At 39.5% G+C, this 18,316-nt stretch overlaps 1 protein-coding gene across 5 annotated transcripts in view; it reads left to right on the forward strand.

The window, feature by feature from the left end:
• MCF2L2 (MCF.2 cell line derived transforming sequence-like 2) overlaps window positions 1-18,316 on the forward strand; it is a 269,424-nt gene that overhangs the window by 222,132 nt on the left and 28,976 nt on the right. For all 5 annotated transcript variants that reach the window (XM_070466335.1, XM_020879915.2, XM_070466334.1 and 2 more), the window contains 3 exons: window positions 12,624-12,839; window positions 13,674-13,766; window positions 13,934-14,012. In XM_070466335.1, the coding sequence (XP_070322436.1) occupies window positions 12,624-12,839; window positions 13,674-13,766; window positions 13,934-14,012 (388 nt within the window). The remainder of the gene's footprint in view (window positions 1-12,623; window positions 12,840-13,673; window positions 13,767-13,933; window positions 14,013-18,316) is intronic.

Below are 18,316 nucleotides of genomic sequence, written 5' to 3' on the forward strand. Positions count from 1 at the left end.
TCAAAAGAATATCCTGAAACCTGTACTCAGGGCAGGAAACTCCCAGCTATTATTCTGAGTGTATGTAACACACAACAAGGAAGTTATGAGAAAAGAATGATTAAAATGTGAGTAAATAGCAATCTACTCTGATTTCACTCCAAACTGGTTTGCAAATAAGATGAATGAGTTTATAGAATTTTAGAGATTTTTTTTAACACCAGTGCAAAGAACTTTTCTTCCCCCTGTGTCCTCAGAACATACACTCTATGGTTTCTTTCTCACTAAGACTTTAACTTCCTTTACATCTAGTATATTAAGTAATGTATCCTGACAGTCTTATATAATCCTATTGAATTATGGAAGAGCAGACATTGGATTTTTCAGCTTTCTGATTCAGAAACAGGTCCATGAAAAGAAGAGTTAACTCACCCCAGTCATGTGGTCATTAGCTAGGGCTATTTCTTTGATATCTTCGCTCCCTATCCAGGGTGGCAACCTCTCAACATATTCTTCATCTGATTCTGTTTAGAGTTTACTAACAACTCAACTACTATTAACTCAGATCTAGTGATTTTGAGATTCTTTGCATCAGCTTCATAGAACTTTATTACAAGATACTTACAGTCACGTGCTGTAGGGAGAGAGAAATTCAGACCTTAACTTCTTAGTTTCTCTACTTGACATCCAATATTAATTTGGTTTTGTGAAGGAAAGAAATGGAAGTTTGTGGGTGAGTTCATAATTAAAACAACTAAAAATATGCCCTTCTAATATTTACATTTTTTCCCTTTTGTGTACACTCAGTTTTGGGTTTAATTTAATCACAGAAGCTTAAAAAAGTTTTTAAGAAAGTTTGTTTTGTGGAACACTGAGATGTCATTTATTTCTTTCTCCTTAAAAAAAAAATTTTCACCCTGTTTAATCCAATGCATAAAATATAGATGTATTTTGAGTTCTTTTAAATTCTGACTTGCCAGGAACAAGTTCCAAAGTTGAATAGTAATGGTTGAATGAAATATTTTTATTTTCTGGAACAAATTTATGTTATTCAACAAAGGAATTATTTTTATTACAAATTTACTGTGGGCTAGGGCCAGGTATTTTATTTTCTATTTTAGCTCCCACTTTCCTTGCCATAGTGTTGGCTGCAGAAATAAGGGTGAGTAAATAATCTTGGTGACTCAGCAGAATTGCCTTGGGCTTCTCACAACACCTATGTTAAAGGGTGATTGTGAGGAGTAAATGAGGATTAATTAATGTCAGATGGTCTCCTCCATATGAAAAACAATGGCCTAAAAAATCTAGTAAATGCTGCCATTTTCACTTACAAATCTAGTAAGTAAGACCTCTGATGTAAGAATTTCAAATGTGACTACATTAAATCATAAGGCACCCAGCACCATGCCTGGGTGGTGGTAGATGCTGAATATAGAACCCAGTGCTGACTTATTTGGGTTCTTAATCAGGCTGGAAAGGAAGGAACCCCTTTGCTTCTGGCAATTGTAATCACAGGCCCCTGTGTCCCACAGCTTCTGCTTTTCATTTCTGGATCAAGCTTTGTGTTAATTCATTTATCCAGATGTTTCCTGCCTCTTCGCGTAAAAATACATAGTTCTGTCCCTTTAGTTGTTGTTGCCAGGAGTGAAAACCTGAGCCCTGAAAAGAGGTCTCTTCCCTACATTCACACTCTCAGCCAAATTCTTCATTTGGTTGATATGCATTGTGCTATGCTCTGACATACCGCTTCAGTCATGTCCAACTCTTTGCAACCCCATGGACTGTAGCCCATCAGACTCCTTTGTCCATGGGATTCTCCAGGCAAGAATACTGGAGTGGATTGCCATGTCCTCCTCCAGGGGATCTTCCTGACCTAGAAATCAAACCCATGTCTCTTATATCGCCTGCATTGGCAGGCAGGTTATTTACCCCTAGCACCACCTGGGAAGCCCCTTGGTTGATAGAGTCACATTTTGAATTCTTACATCAGAGCTCTTACCTAGAAAATGTCCACATATGAAAATGGTTCCGTTCAGTTCAGTCACTCAGTTGTGTCTGACTCTTTGTGACCCCATGGATTGCAGCACACCAGACTTCCCTGTCCATCGCCGACTGTCGAAGCTTGCTCAAACTCACATCTGTTGAGTCGGTGATGCCATCCAACCGTCTCATCCTCTGTCGTCCCCTTCTCCTCCTGCCTTCAATCTTTCCCAGCATCAGGGTCTTTTCAAATGAGTCAGTTCTTTGCATCAGGTGGCCAAAGTATTGGAGCTTCAGTTTCAGCATCAGTCCTTCCAATGAATATTCAGGACTGATTTCCCTTAGTATTGACTGGTTTGATCTCCTTGCAGTCCAAGGGACTCCCAAGAGTCTTCTCCAACACCACAGTTCAAAAGCATCATTTCTTCGGTGCTCAACTTTCTTTATAGTTCAACTCTCACATCCATACATGACTACTGGAAAAACCATAGCTTTGACTAGATGGACATTTATCAGCAAAGTAATGCCTCTGCTTTTTAATATGCCATCTAGGTTTGTCATAGTTTTCTTCCAAGGGCAAGTATCTTTTAATTTCATGGCTGCAGTCACCATCTGCAGTGATTTTGGAGCCCCCCAAAATAAAGTTTCTCACTGTTTCCATTGTTTCTCCATCTACTTGCCATGAAGTGATGGGACCAACTATCATGATCTTAGTTTTCTGAGTGTTGAGTTTTAAGCCAACTTTTTCACTTTCCTCTTCACTTTCATTAAGAGGCTCTTTAGTTCTTCTTCACTTTCTGCCATAAAGGTGGTGTCATCTGTGTATCTCAGGTTATTGATATTTCTCCTGGCAATCTTGATTTCATTTTGTGCTTTATCCAGCCTGGCATTTCGCATGATGTACTCTGCATATAATAAAATGGTAGCATTTACTGGGTTATTTTGCCATCATTTTCCATATGGAGGAGACATCTGACATTTCATTAGCTTACTTGTTTGGGGGAGCCCCTGTTTTGTATCCCTGAGCTCACACCCATCAAATTCATCAACACACCAAAGTGAGGGTCACACCATTACATGACTAGTAGAAAAATGGATTGGGGCTATATTTATTTCCTAAAGCTGTCATAGCAAAACACCACAAATTGGGTGGCTTAAAAAACACAAAAATTTTTTCTCTTACAGTTCTGCAGGCAAGAATGCCAAAATCAAGGTGTTGGTAGGCCCATGCTCCCTCTGAAGATTCTAGGAAAGAATTGTTCCTTGCTGGTCTTCTGACTTTGTTAACTTAGAGCTGCATCACTCCAGTTTCTGCCTGTCATCCTGTCTTCTCTTGTGTGTGTCTCTGTTTTCTTTTCTTATAAGGACATCAGTCACTGGATGAGGGCCCACCCTTATCCAGTATGACCTCATTTTAGCTAATGACATCTGCAAAGAACATATTTCCAAATAAAGTCACATGCTGAGATCCTGGGTGGACATGAGTTTTGGGGAAAGTACTGTTCAAGGCAGTTCAAGGTCTTCACTGAATTGGCTTCCTCACAGTGCTGAGCATTTAGTTTTGTGTCCCTCCGGGCCCTCACTAACTGTCAATAAATGATTCAATACTTTTGGGCACAAGTATCTACAAGAAGTTGTGCATGTGGTCTCTGGTCTTGGGACCAGCTCTTGTCTGATTGGAAAGAAAGGATACATATGGTTGAAAAGATGGCAACAGGTCATCCTTGGTCATTGCTTGGTCATTCAGAGCAATCCCCCTACCCTCTTCCCTTTGGAAGTGGGGGGCCTCCACACAGTCATGCCTCCATGATGGTAATATATGGACACCTGTCCTTCATCAGTGCTATACAGAGCATATGCCCTCGGCCACCACAGTATGGGCCTCAAGCATTGAGATGTCTGACCCCATTGCTAGTGTGGTCCTGAGGAAGTTGATGCAAGATGACCTGAGTGATATGCAACCCATATCTTCCAAGTCATCCCAAAAAACACAGCAATTTCCTCTAGTAACTCCAGTAATGACAGGTTAATGGGAAAAGGCAACCATATGGCCTCAAGAAGAGTCAGAACAATGACAGGAAAGGGGTCATGGATGTGGGAACTCAACAATTCCAGGACACACAGCAACTCTAGGGCTTTGGCCTGGGAAATCAGCTGGGGTTCTCACCTGTGTGCTCTACCTATACATGCCAGGTATGTTCTCTCTTCTTACCGCCCACTGACTGGTTTTCCCCCATCAGTCTCTTTTCCTCTTCCTCATAGTTTCTGGTGACTTGCTTTCTCCATACTTCTTCTTCCTTATCATTTATTCCAGCTCCAGCCCTCTCATAACATATCTCACAGTTACAATTACTGCTGCTTACTGCTTCCCCCTCAGATCTCCTCAGTTCTCACAGGGATCAGACTGACCATGTGGCACATCTTTTTTTACACTGGGCCTCTGGTCAGGGGCTGGCCCGTCTCTGGATTCACATCCTTTGTTCAATCACAGCCATGACTGTGGAAGGGACGAGAAGTGTAGAGGTTGTAAAGGACAAAAACATTGCTGCCAAGGGTGGCCTCTTCAGCCTCTCCAGCCCATGCCTTGGCAGACACCTTAGTTAACATCACCCACCCTCTGCAGGTCATCAGAGAGTATAACCTGGGTTGGTTCCTGCTTCCCCATTCTTCTGGCCTCTTTTAGAATTGCTTTTAAAAGCTGTGATGGTAAAAGGAATCCAGACTGGAAAAGAAGTAAATCTCTCATTGTTTGCAGATGACATGCTCCTCTACAGAGAAAACCCTAAAGATGCCACCAAAAAATTACTAGAGCTAATCAATAAATATAGTAAAGTTTCAGGATATAAAGTTAATACACAGAAATCCCTTGCATTCCTATATACTAGCAATGGAAAAACAGAAAGAGATATTAAGGAAACAATCCCATTCACCACTGCAACAAAAAGAATAAAATACTTAGGAATAAATTTACTTAAAGAAACAAAAGACTTATGTATAGAAAACTATAAAACACTGATGAAAGAAATCAAATATGACACAAATAGATGGAGAAATATACCATGTTCATGGATTAGAAGAATCAATACAGTGAAAATGAGTATACTACCCAAAGGAATCTATAGATTCAACACAATCCCTATCAAGCTACCAATGATATTTTTCTTAGAACTAGAACAAACAGTCTCATGATTTGTATGGAAACACAAAAAAATCTTGAATAGCCAAAGCAATCTTGAGAAAGAATAATGGAACTACAGGAATCAACCTGTCTGACTTCAGACTATACTACATAGTTACAGTCATCAAGACAGTATGGTACTGGCACAGAGACAGAAATATAGATCAATGGAACAAAATAGAAAATCCAGAGTTAAATCCATGCACCTATGGACACTTTATCTTTGACAAAGATGGCAAAAATATACAATGGAGAAAAGACAATCTCTCTAACAAATGGTGCTGGGAAAACTGGTCAACCACATGTAAAAAAAATGAAACTAGAACACTTTCTAACACCATACACAAAAATAAACTCAAAATGTATTAAAGATCTAAATGTAAGACAAGAAACTATAAAACTCTTAGAGGAAAACATAGGCAGAACACTCTCTGACATAAATCACAGCAAGATCCCTTATGACCCACCTCCCAGGGTAATGGAAATAAAAACAAAAATAAACAAATGAGACCTAATTAAACTTAAAATCTTTTGCACAATGAAGGAAACTATAAGCAAGGTGAAAAAACAGCCTTCAGAATGGGAGAAGATAATAGCAAATGAAACAATTGACAAAAAATTAAACTTCAAAATATACAAGCAGTTCATGCAACTCAATACCAGAAAAACGAACAACCCAGTCAAAAAGTGGGCAAAAGAACTAAACAGATGTTTCTCCAAAGGAGACATAAAAATGGCTAATAAACACATGCAAATATGCTCAACATCACTCATTACTAGAGAAATGCAAATCAAAACCATAAAGACGGATCATCTCACGCTGGTCAGAATGGCTGTCATCAAAAAGTCTACAAAATAAATGCCGGAGAGGGTGTGGAGAAGTGGGAACCCTCTTACACTCTTGATGGGAATGCATACTGGTGCAGCCACTATGGAGAACAGTGTGGAATTCCTTTAAAAAAAAAAACTGGGACTAGAACTGCAATCATTTCAGTTCAGTTCAGTTCAGTCACTCAGTCGTGTCTGACTCTGCGACCCCATGAATCGCAGCACACCAGGCCTCCCTGTCCATCACCAACTCCTGGAACTTACTCAAATTCATGTCCATCAAGTTGGTGATGCAGAACTGCAATACAACCCAGCAATTCCACTGCTGGGCATACACCCTGAGGAAACCAGAATTGAAAGAGACACATGTACCCCAGTGTTCATTGTAGCACTGTTTACAATAGCTAGGACATGGAAGCAACCTAGATGTCCATCAGCAGACGAATGGATAAGGAAGTTGTGATACATATGTGCAATGGAATATTACTCAGCTATAAAAAGGAACCCATTTGAGTCAGTTCTAATGAGGAGGATGAAACTGGAACCTATTACACAGAGTGAAGTAAGTCAGAAAGAAAAACACAAATGCTGTATATTAACATATATATATATATATACATACATATATATATATATATATATGGAATTTAGGGCTTCCTGGTGGTGCTAGTGGTAAAGAACCTGCCTGCCAATATAGGAGAAACGGGAGATGTGAGTTCAGTCCCTGGGTTGGGAAAATCCCCTGGAAAAGGGCATGGCAGCCCACTCCAGTATACTTTCCTGGAAAATCCCATGGACAGAGGAGGCTGAATGGCTACATTGCATAGGGTTGGAAAGAGTTGAACATGACTGAAGCAACTTAGCACTCATGCATGAACTCCACTGAGTGCTCAACTTCTGCAATGATACTGTCATTCAGAGAAGCATATCACTATCCCCTATGGAATTTAGAAAGATGGTAATGACAATCCGATTGTGGAAAGTTCTGACAAAACATGGTCCACTGGAGAAGGGAATGGCAAACCACTTCAGTATTCTTGCCTTGAGAACCCCATGAACAGTATGAAAAGGCAAAAAGATGGGACACTAATAGTGAATTCCCCAGGTTGGTAGGTACTCAGTATGTTACTGGAGATCAGTGGAGAAATAACTCCAGAAAAAAATGAAGAGACAGAGCCAAAGCAAAACAACACCCAATTTTGGATGTGACTGGTAATGGAAGTCAAGTCCAATGCTGTAATAGGACTGCATAGGAACCTGGACTGTTAGGTCCATGAATCAAGGCAAATTGAAAGTGGTCAAACACGAGATGGCAAGAGTGAACATTGACATTTTAGGAATCAGCTAACTGAAATGTACTGGAATGGGTGAATTTAACTCAGATGACTGTTATATCTACTACTGTGGGCAAGAATCCCTTAGAAGAAATGGAGTAGCCATCATAGTCAACAAAAGAGTCTGAAATGCAGTGCTTGGACGCAACCCCAAAAATGACAGAATGATCTCTGTTCGTTTCCAAAGCAAACCCCACAATATCACAGTAATCCAAGTCTATGCCCTGGCCAGTAATGCTGAAGAAGCTGAAGTTGAATGGTTCCATGAAGACCTACAAGACCTTTTAGAACTAACACCCAAAACAGATGTCCTTTTCATTATAGGGGACTGGAATGCAAAAGTAGGAAGTCAGGAAATACCCGCAGTAACAGGCAAATTTGGCCTTGGAATACAGAATAAAGCAGGGCAAAGGCTAACAAAGTTTTGCCAAGAGAATACATTGATCATGGCAAGCACCTTCTTCCAACAACACAAGAGAAGACCTTACAAATGGGCATCACCAGATGGTCAATACTGAAATCAGATTGATTATATTCTTTGCAGCCAAAGATGGAGAAGCTGTATACAGTCAACCAAAAAAAAAAAAAAGAAGAAGACTGGGAGTTGACTGTGGCTCAGATCATGAACTCCTTATTGCCAAATTAAGACTTAAATTGAAGAAAGTAGGGAAAACCACTAGACCATTCAGGTATGACCTAAATCAAATCCTTTATGACTGTAGAGTGGAAGTGAGAAATGGATTCAAGGTATTATATCTGATAGACAGAGTGCCTGAAGAACTATGGACGGAGATTCATGACATTGTATAGGAGGCAGTGATGAAGACCATCCCCAAGAAAAAGAAATGCAAAAAGGCAAAATGGTTGTCTGAGGAGGCCTTACAAATAGCTATGAAAGGAAGAGAAGTGAAAGGCAAGAGAGAAAAGGAAAGATATACCTATTTGAAAGCAGAGTTTCGAAGAATAGCAAGGGGAGATAAGAAAGCCTTCCTCAGTGATCAGTGCAAAGATATAGAGGAAAACAATAGAATGGGAAAGACTAGAGATCTCTTCAAGAAAATCAGAGATACCAAGGGAACATTTCATGCAAAGATGGGCACAATAAAGGACAGAAATTGTATGGACCTCACAGAAGCAGAAGATATTAAAAAAGTGGCAAGAATACACAGAAGAACTATACAAAAAAGATCTTCATGACCCAGATAGTCATGATGGTGTGATCACTCACCTAGAGCCAGACATCCAGGAATGCGAAGTCAAGCGGTCCTTGGGAAGCATCACTACGAACAAAGCTAGTGGAGGTGATGGAATTCCAGTTGAGCTATTTCAAATCCTAAAAGATGATGCTGTGAAAGTGCTGCACTCAATATGCCAGCAAAGTTGGAAAACTCAGCAGTGGCCACAGGACTGGAAAAGGTCAGTTTTCATTCCAATCCCAAAGAAAGGCAATGCCAAAGAATGCTCAAACTACTGCACAATTGCACTCATCTCACACGCTAGTAAAGTAATGCTCCAAATTCTCCAAGCCAGGCTTCAACAGTATGTGAATCGTGAACTTCCAGATGTTCAAGCTGGATTTAGAAAAGGCAGAGGAACTAGAGATCAAATTGCCAACATCCACTGGATCATTGAAAAAGCAAGAGAATTTCAGAATAACATCTATTCTGCTTTATTGACTATGCCAAAGCCTTTGACTGTGTGGATCACAACAAACTGTGGAAAATTCTGAAAGAGATGGAAATACCAGACTACCTGACCTGTCTCCTGAATAATCTGTATGCTGGTCAAGAAGCAACAGTTAGAACTGGACATTGAACAATAGGCTGGTTCCAAACTGGGAAAAGAGTATGTCAAGGCTGTATATTATCAAACTGCTTATTTAACTTATATGCAGAGTACATCATGAGAAATGCTGGACTGGATGAAGCACAAGCTGGAATCAAGATTGCTGGGAGAAATATCAGTAACCTCAGATATGCAGGTGACACCACCCTTATGGCAGAAAGCTAAGAGCAACTGAAGAGTCTCTTGATGAAAGTGAAAGAGGAGAGTGAAAACCTGGCTTAAAACTCAACATTCAAAAAACGAAGATCATGACATCTGGTCCCATCACTTCATGGCAAATAGATGGGGAAACAATGGAAACAGTGACAGACTATTTTTCTGGGCTCAAAAATCACTGCAGATGGTGACTGCAGCCATGAAATTTAGAGATGCTTGCTCCTTGAAAGAAAAGCTATCTCAAAAATAGACAGCATATTAGAAAGCAGAGACATTACTTTGCTGACAAAGGTCCATCTAGTCAAAGCTGTGGTTTTTCCAGTTGTCATGTATGGATATGAGAGTTGGACTGTAAAGAAAGCTGAGGAGAGTGCCGAAGAATTGTTGCTTTTGAACTGTGGTGTTGGAGAAGACTTTTGAGAGTCTCTTGGACTGAACAGAGATCAAACTATTCAATCCTAAAGGAAATCAGCCCTTACTATTCATTGGAAGGACTGATGCTGAAGCTGAAGCTCCAATCCTTTGGCCACCTGATGCGAAGAACTGACTCATTTGAAAAGACCCTGATGCTGGGAAAGATTGAAGGCAGGAGGAGAAGGGGATGACAGAGGATGAGATGGTTGGATGGCCGACTCAATGGACATGAGTTTGAGTAAACTCCAGGAGTTGGTGATGGACAGGGAGGCCTGGCATGCTGGAGTCCATGGGGTTGCAAAGAGTCAGACACAACTGAGCAACTGAACTGATCTAATTTTTGAAATGAGATGGAGTATAAATCAATTTTTAAATACAGTTGTTCCTGTGGCAGGTATTAAACACCTTCTTTTGCCAGCCTTGACTAAACATATTTCCTGCACTATATATGTCTGAGTAATATAAATTAAATGGTTGTAAAAGAAGACAGCACTCACTGAGGGCTGGTGTGGTTACACTTAAGTGGGTGCAGGAAGTATGTGGATAGAGTGAGTAACTTCTCACAGATCCTTATGAACCCATCACCCACCTGTCTTAGTTCACGGTCAAGCTGAGTTTGTGCAACCTGCAACAGGAACGTCATGCTTTTAGGAGAGAAGGCCTTGTGACTGGGATTCTTACTCCTCAGTGAGGCCTTCACTCACCACATTTACTGCATGTAAATTTTATAAAGGAAAAAGAGAAAAACAGTACTGAAATTATGACACACACACCATAAAAATGACTAGAATTTATTGCCTTGAAGTTTTTATTTTAGACTTTCAGATATACAGTCATTTTTAAAAGGTATTTACAGTTCAATATGCATAATTTTTTAATGCCTATTTAATGGTTCATGATGTTGTTTTTGTTCAGTCGCTAAGTCAGACATGACCTCTTTATGACCTCATGGACTTCCTCACACCAGCCTTCCCTGTCCTTCACTATCTCCTGAAATTTGCTCAAACTCTTGTCCATTGACTCAGTGATGCCATCCAAGCGTCTCATCTGCTGTCATCCCCATCTCCTCTTGCCCTCAATCTTTCCCAGCATCAGGGTCTTTTCCAGTGATTCAGCTCTTTGATCAAGTGGCCAGCCAAAGTATTAGAGCTTCAGCTTTAGCACCAGTCCTTCCAATGAAAATTTGGAGTTGATTTCCTTTAGGATTGACTGGTTTGATCTCTTTGCTGTCCAAGGGACTCTCAAGAGTCTTCTTCAACACCACAGTTCAAAAGCATCAATTCTTCAGCACTCAGCCTTCTTTATGGTCCACTCTCACACCTGTCCATGACTACTGGACATAGCTTTGACTATGATGTCTCTGCTTTTTAATACACTGTCTAGGTTTGTCATAGCTATTCTTCCAAAGAGCAAGCATCTTTGAATTTCATGGCTGCAATCACTGTCTGCATTGATTTTGGAGCCCAAGAAAATGAAATCTGACATTGTTTCCACATTTCCCCCATCTATTTGTGATGAAATGATAGGACTGGATGCCATGATCTTTGTTTTTTGAATGTTGAATTTTAAGCCAGCTTTTTCACTCTCCTCTTTCACCTTCATCAAGAGGCTTTTTAGTTCCTCTTCATTTTCTGCTGTTAAAGTGGCATATCTGAGGTTGTTGATATTTCTCCCAGCAATCTTGATTCCAGCTTGTGATTCATCCAGCCCAGCATTTCACATGAAGTACACTGCATTTAAGAGTATATAATGTGCGTTATATCTAATAATAACTTTTAAATTGTGAGGATTTATCTTAGCTAGGGAAATATCTCTGTCCTGGTCTGATTCAAATAATTTTTTTCTTTTGGTGTTTTGATTCAGGGAAATAAATTCTTGATTATCTACTTTAGTGATATAGTTTTTTATAAATACCACATTTCTAGCTCATCACATTCTGCTACTTTTAGAGAGAGCTCAGAGAAGGCAGGATCACCTTATTTGGACTTTCAGCCAGGCATTTGATGGTGGAAGGAGAGGCATCATAGTGAGTGTGTGCCTTAGAACCAAAAAGATTAGACCAAAAATAAAAAATTGTCATTTGGGATTAAGTTTACACTGTTCATTCACTCTGAAAAATCCAGTTGTTGTTTAGTCGGTAAGTTGTGTCCAACTCTTTTGAGACCACACAGACTGTAGACTGCCAGGCTCCTCTGCCCATGGAATTCTCCAGGCCAGAATTACTGGAGTGGGTTGCCATTTCCTACTCCAGGAGGTCTTCCCTACTCAAGGATAGAACTTGCGTCTCCTGTATTGGCAGGCAGATTCTTTACCACTGAGCCCAAAATGCTAGGGAAGCCCAAAATGCAGAGTTGAATGTAATTACCATTTCCTTTACAATGTTATAAAGATTAGTTCATCCTAAGCTTTCTCTTTCAGAACAAATCTCTTGTTCTTATGTTCTCATGTTGCTGAAACAGATGTTAAAATACGTCTGAATTAGGATGGAACCCACAGATAACCAAAGATCTGTACTGCAGCAAAGATACTGGCTCTCCCAAATGTAATTGAAATATTAATATCTTGACCTTATTAGGTAGTGTCATATCAAAAATAAAGAAAAGGAAATGGAATTTTGCTAGCTAAAATTAATTATAAGATAAAAATATCAGAGTACCAATACCTTTAGTTCAAAGTGTTTCTAACATGCTTTTTGTTTATAATCTTATACTGCTTCACTGTTCCTTATTAACTGAATGACGCCATGCTCATTGAAGCTCATAAAATTGTAGTTTTGGTAAGTGACAGATTAGTCTGACTGGCACTTGTAAGACTGTAAACGTCAAATAAGCGTGCTCTGCAGTTTGACAGCTTCTTTTTCATCAAGTAATTTAACAGCTCCTTTTTGTGTGTATCTGTGTTTCCCAAAGGATGATATTGGAAAACTCGGCAAGTTGTTGATGCATGGTTCTTTCAACGTTTGGACAGTTCACAAAGATCGTTATAAGATGAAGGATTTAATTCGATTTAAGCCCAACCAGAGGCAAATCTATCTATTTGAACGGGGAATAGTGTTCTGTAAGATACAGATGGAGCCCAGTGACCAGGGCCTGTGCCCTCACTACAGCTTTAAGAAGTCTGTGAAGGTAAAGGTGTCCTATTGCTCTTGGGAGTCAGCACAACCCTGTGGAAAGAAATATTTTTATCTTTACTTAATAGATAAAGAAACTGAAGCTTAGAGAGGCGAGGTTAACTTGTCAGATGCCACAAACAGAGTGAGAATCCACCCAGGTCTGATTCCAGAGTCAGAGCTTGTAGTCAGTCACTAGATAGGCCCAGGTCCAGGGCCTTTGTACTAGGTTGAGAAAAGGGACCCTATGGCAGCCTATCTAGACAAACTAATTAAAAAGTACCCTCTTTCGTCCAGGCAGAGGATTGAAAGTCTTGGAGATTAGAGCAAGGGCTGAATTTCATTTTCTCAACCATGCATCTTTTCATCAGGTGACATCTGATCCTGGGGGTCTAGGGACCCATGTCCACACCAAGCATTGCCTCTTGCTTGTATGAGAAATATTTCATAGCTAGCAATCACATATACACATACATACTCTTGTGATTAAAATTGTTGATGTATTCATAGTGCTTTTTATTTATGTTTCATAGTGGACACTAATTCAGTTACTACTATGTAGAGATTTGTGAAATACTCAGGTATTAAAGGAGAGATCACCATTTTGCTTAAAGTAAAGGCTATAGCTGTGCCTGTGGAATGATATAATCTGTGTTGTCCTCTGAAACACACAAGATAAATGACACAAGATTGTGTTTTATGTTCCCTGGGGTTGTTAACAAAGAACAGAAAAACACTTAGAAGAAAGATGGAAGAAAACAGATCAAGGGTAGAAAGTAGAGTGACAGACAGGGATAATTCTTAAATCGGAAGATACGGCATAGAGAATTTTCTTCTTTGTTTACAATAGTTGATGACACTTTCAATTCGCCAACTTGGAAGGGGGAGCAACAGAAAGTTTGAAATTGCCAACCAAAATGGACTTGAAAAATACATCCTACAGGTAAAATTCATGCCTTTCCCATAGGTGTCTCTTCTCTTTTCCTATCATGTTCCCATAACTCAGCAAGTGTTTTTTTTCTCATTCTAAAAGTCACCCAGAGAATAAAAGTCCTGTCCAATTAATGTACCAGGTGATAATATTCAGTATTTTCTTATCTGTAATTACAGGCAGCTTCAAAAGAAATCAGAGATTGTTGGTTTTCAGAAATAAGTAAATTATTGATGAAACAGCAAAACAATATTAAAGGTAAGGTTACCCTTGCTGATTTCAGTCTGGGGAGTATACTGATTCCAGCTTTGTGGGGAATCCATGTGGAGGTGTGGAGATTGGGGATGCTGTTAAAGAAAATTGTTTGCCTAGAAAATAACTGTGGGCACATTTTCATAGTACCTGGAAGCATCTGTGCTTGCTTTAGATTGTGTAAGGGTTTTGTAATTGTGTGTATGTCCCTTTTAAACATGATCTCACCTGCCCAATTGCCCAGACCCAATTTTCTCAATCAGGAGTCAACAATATGCAGCCCAGAGGAGTGTCCTCACTAGAGCTCAGCTAGACTGGCACCCTTATCTCAGACTTCCAACCTCCAGAACTGTAAGAAGAAACTTCAGTCATTTATAAGCCATCCAGGATATGGTATTTTGTTACAGCAGCCTGAATTAAGACAGCAGACTTGATGAAAATCAGTTGGCCATAGATATAGAATTCTTGGTTGAGAGTCTTTTCCTTAAAGCACTTTTGTCATCCCACTATTTTGTAGCCTCCATAGTTTATAATAAGAGTTAAGCTATTTACTTATTTAAAAATATTTGCAGGATACAGGTTGCTTTTCTCTTGCTGCTTTCTAGATTCTCTCTCTCTCTTTTTTTTTAATTGAAGGGTCATTGACCTACAGACTATGTTTGTTCTAGGTACACAGCATAATAGTTCAGTATTTCTATACACAAAATATTGCCACAATACATGTCAAAAGGTATACTGTCTGGGAATTCACTGGCAATGCAGTGGTTAAGACTCCACACTTCCACTGCAAGGGGCACAGGTTCAATCCCTGTTCAGGGGACTAAGATCCTGCATGCCACACAGCATGGGCCAAAAAAAACGTATATTGCCTATGTTTTCCTTCAGGAGTTTTATGGCTTCAGGTCTTACATTTAAGTCTTTAATTTATTTTGAGTTTATTTTTGTACATGGTGTAAGAAAGTAGTTAATTTTGATTCCCTTGCATGTAGCAGTCCAGTTTTCCAACACCATTTGTTGGAAAGGCTGTCTTTTCCCCAATGTATATTATTGCCTCCTTTGTCATAGATTAATTGTCTACATAAGTGTGGGTTTATTTCTGGGCCCTCTATTCTATTCCACTGATCTGTGTGTCTGTTTTTGTACCACTACTACATGTTTTGATTGCTGTATCTTTGTAATATAGTTTGAAATCACAGTTCGTGATACCATCAGCTTTGTTCTTTCTCAAGAATCTTTTGGCTATTCAGGTCTTTTGTTTCTATGCAAATTTAGAATTATTTCTTTTACTTCTGTGAAAAAATGCCATTGGTATTTTGAGAGGGCTTGCATTGAATCTGTAGATTGCCCTGGGGAGCATGGTCATTTTTAACAATATTGACTTCCAGTCTGTGAGCATGGTATAACTTTCTATTTGCTTGTGTTGTCTTAAATTTCTTTCATCAGTGTCTTATAGTTTTCTCTCCTTGGTTAGATTTCTTCCTAGGTATTTTATTCTTCTTGATGCAATTGCAAATTAGATTTTTTTCTTGATTTCTCTGTCTGATAGGTCATTGTTAGTATATAGAAATGCAACAGATTTGTGTATATTACCTTTGTATCTTGCAACTTTATGTAACTAGTTGCTTTCCCCTTGATGCTTTTAATTTTGCCATTTTAATTACAACCTATCTTAGTGTGCATATCTTTGGGTTCATCTTGTTTGGGACTCTCTGTGCTTCTGGACTTGGATGTCTGTTTCCTTCCCCAAGTTAGGAAAGTTTTAAGCTACTATGTCTCCAACTTCTCTCTCTCTTCTGGAACCCCTAGAGTACAAATGTTAATATACTTGATGTTGTCCCAGAGGTCTCTTAAACTGTCCTCATTTTTTACAGTTATTTTTCTTTTTTCTGGCCAGCTTGGGTGATTTCCAGTATTCTGTCTTCCAGTTTGCTGATCCACTCCTCTGTATCATCTAATCTACTATTGTTTCCTTATAATATATATTTAATTTTAGTTATTGTATTGTCTAGCTCTGCTTAGATCTTTATATTTTCTAACTCTTTAAAAATTATTTTAAAAAATTACTCTATATGTTCATCTGTTTTTTCGCTCATTCAGCAGAGGGTATGGCAACACACTACAGTATTCTTGTTGGGAGAATCCCCATGTACAGAGGAGCCTGGTGGGCTATGGTCCATGGAGTCACAAAGAGTCGGACACGACTGAGCAAACTAAACACAGCACAGCACAGCATTTTATTATCATCACCTTGAGCTCTTTATTGGGTAAATAAGCAATAAGTATTGCTTAATAGTTCTTCTAGGGTTTTATTCTTGTTCTTTCATTTGGAACATTTTCCTCTGTCACCTCATTTTGCCTAACTTTCTGTTTTTACCTCTATGCGTTCTATCAGTTATGTTTCCCAATGTCAGAGATGTGCCTTGTGTAGGAGATGTTCTATGGGGCCCAACTTCTCTTTGATCACCAGAGTGATGTGTTCTAAGACTGCCTCCTCTGTGAGCTGTATGGACTTTTCTGTTGTGGTGAGGCTGACTACTGTAAGCATACTTGTAGCCAGGACGGGCCCCCATACCAACTGGCTGCCAGGCTCTGCCTCTTTGAGGATGCTCCTTGCCTGCTGGCAAGCAGTGCTAGGTCCTGGTGCAGTTGGCTTTGTGACTCAGGGGTTCCCAGGACTAGTGCTGGCACACTAGTGAGTGGGTCTGAATCCTGGGCCCTCTGGTGGATGAGGCTGGGTCCCTGAATGACCTGGGGATTCATGGGGTCTTAGGGCATCAGGCCTGCTGGTGAGTGGGGCTGTTCCCCAGAACCAATCATCTAGAGGGAAGATTCCAAAATGGCACTTGCCAGCACCAGTATCCTCATGATAGAATGAGTTCCTAAGTATGGCTGCTGCCAGCACCTGTATTCTGAGGAGTTCCTAGTTTCTTCCTACCTCTCTTGGAAGATCTACAAGATTAGCAAGTGGTCTAACTCAGGATTCTTTCAAACTATTTCTTCTGCCCTGGGTCTTAGAGCACATGAGATTTTGTACATGCTCTTTAAGAGCAGAGTCTCTATTTTCTGGTACCCTCTAACTCTCCCTAAAGTAATCCCCACTGGCCTTCAAAGCCATTGACTCTGGGGGCTCATCTTCCTGGAGCAGGACTGCTGAGCTAGGGAGCTCAGTGTGGGGTTTGTACCTCTTGCTCCTTGGGGAGAACTTCTGCAATTGTGATCATCCTCTTATTTGTGGGTTGTCTGCTAAGTGGGTATGGGTTTTAATTCTACTGCTTTTCTGCCCCTCCTGCTTATCTCATTTTACCTTCTTCATGTCTTTAGTTGTAGATAACCTTTTCTGCTAATCTTCAGGTGTTTCATATCAGTAGTTGCTTTATAAATAGTTGTAATTTTGAGGTAGTCATGAAAGGAGGTGATCTCGTTGTCTTCCTAATCTGCCATCTTGGCTATCTCTACTTTCTTTGTCTTTTGACAGTTTGATCATATTATGTATAGCTGGGGGGTCTCTGAGTTTTTATTTCTGGAGTTTTTAGATCACCTTGGATATGTAGATTAGCATTTTTCTTTGAATTTTGGAAGTCTTTGGCCATTATTTCTTCAAGTATTAATTTTTTCAGTCCTTTTTTCTGTCCTCTGGATCTCCTGTTAGGTGTATGTTAATATGCTTGTTGGTGTCCTATAGGCTTTTAAAGCTCTGTTTATTTTTTTCATTTTTCTTTCTATTCTTCAAATTGGGTAGTTTCAATTGACCCATATATAAGTTCTCTGATTCTTTCTTTGCCTGCTCAAATCAGCTATTGAACCACTGTAGTGAATTTTTCACTTCAGTTACTATACTTTTCAATCCAAAATATCTATTTTGTCCTTTTAAAGTATAATTTCACTCTCTTTATATTCTCTATTTGATGAGAGTTTGTTTTCATACTTTAGTTCTTTATGTATGGTTTCCTTTCATTCTAAACATTCTTTTTTAAGTTGATTTAGAATCTTGGTCTGGAAAGTGCAATATCTTGGCTTTTTCAGGGACAGTTTCTATTGACTCCTTTTTTTCCCCCTGTGTATGGGTTATATTTTCTTATTTCTCTGCATGCATCATAATTTTTCTTTGGAAACTGGACATTTAAAATGACATAATGTGGCAACTCTGGAAATCAGATTCTCCTTTATCTCCAGTGTTTGCTATTGTTGCTGTCTGTGGTTTATTTAGTGACTTTTATGAAATAATTCTATAAAATCTATATTCATTGGCATGTGTGGTCACTAAAGTCTGCTTGGTTCATGATTGGGCAGAGGTTTTCTTAAACACCTGA

Source organism: Odocoileus virginianus, chromosome 4 (assembly GCF_023699985.2).
Source record: "Odocoileus virginianus isolate 20LAN1187 ecotype Illinois chromosome 4, Ovbor_1.2, whole genome shotgun sequence".
In the NCBI taxonomy this organism is placed as follows: domain Eukaryota; kingdom Metazoa; phylum Chordata; class Mammalia; order Artiodactyla; family Cervidae; genus Odocoileus; species Odocoileus virginianus.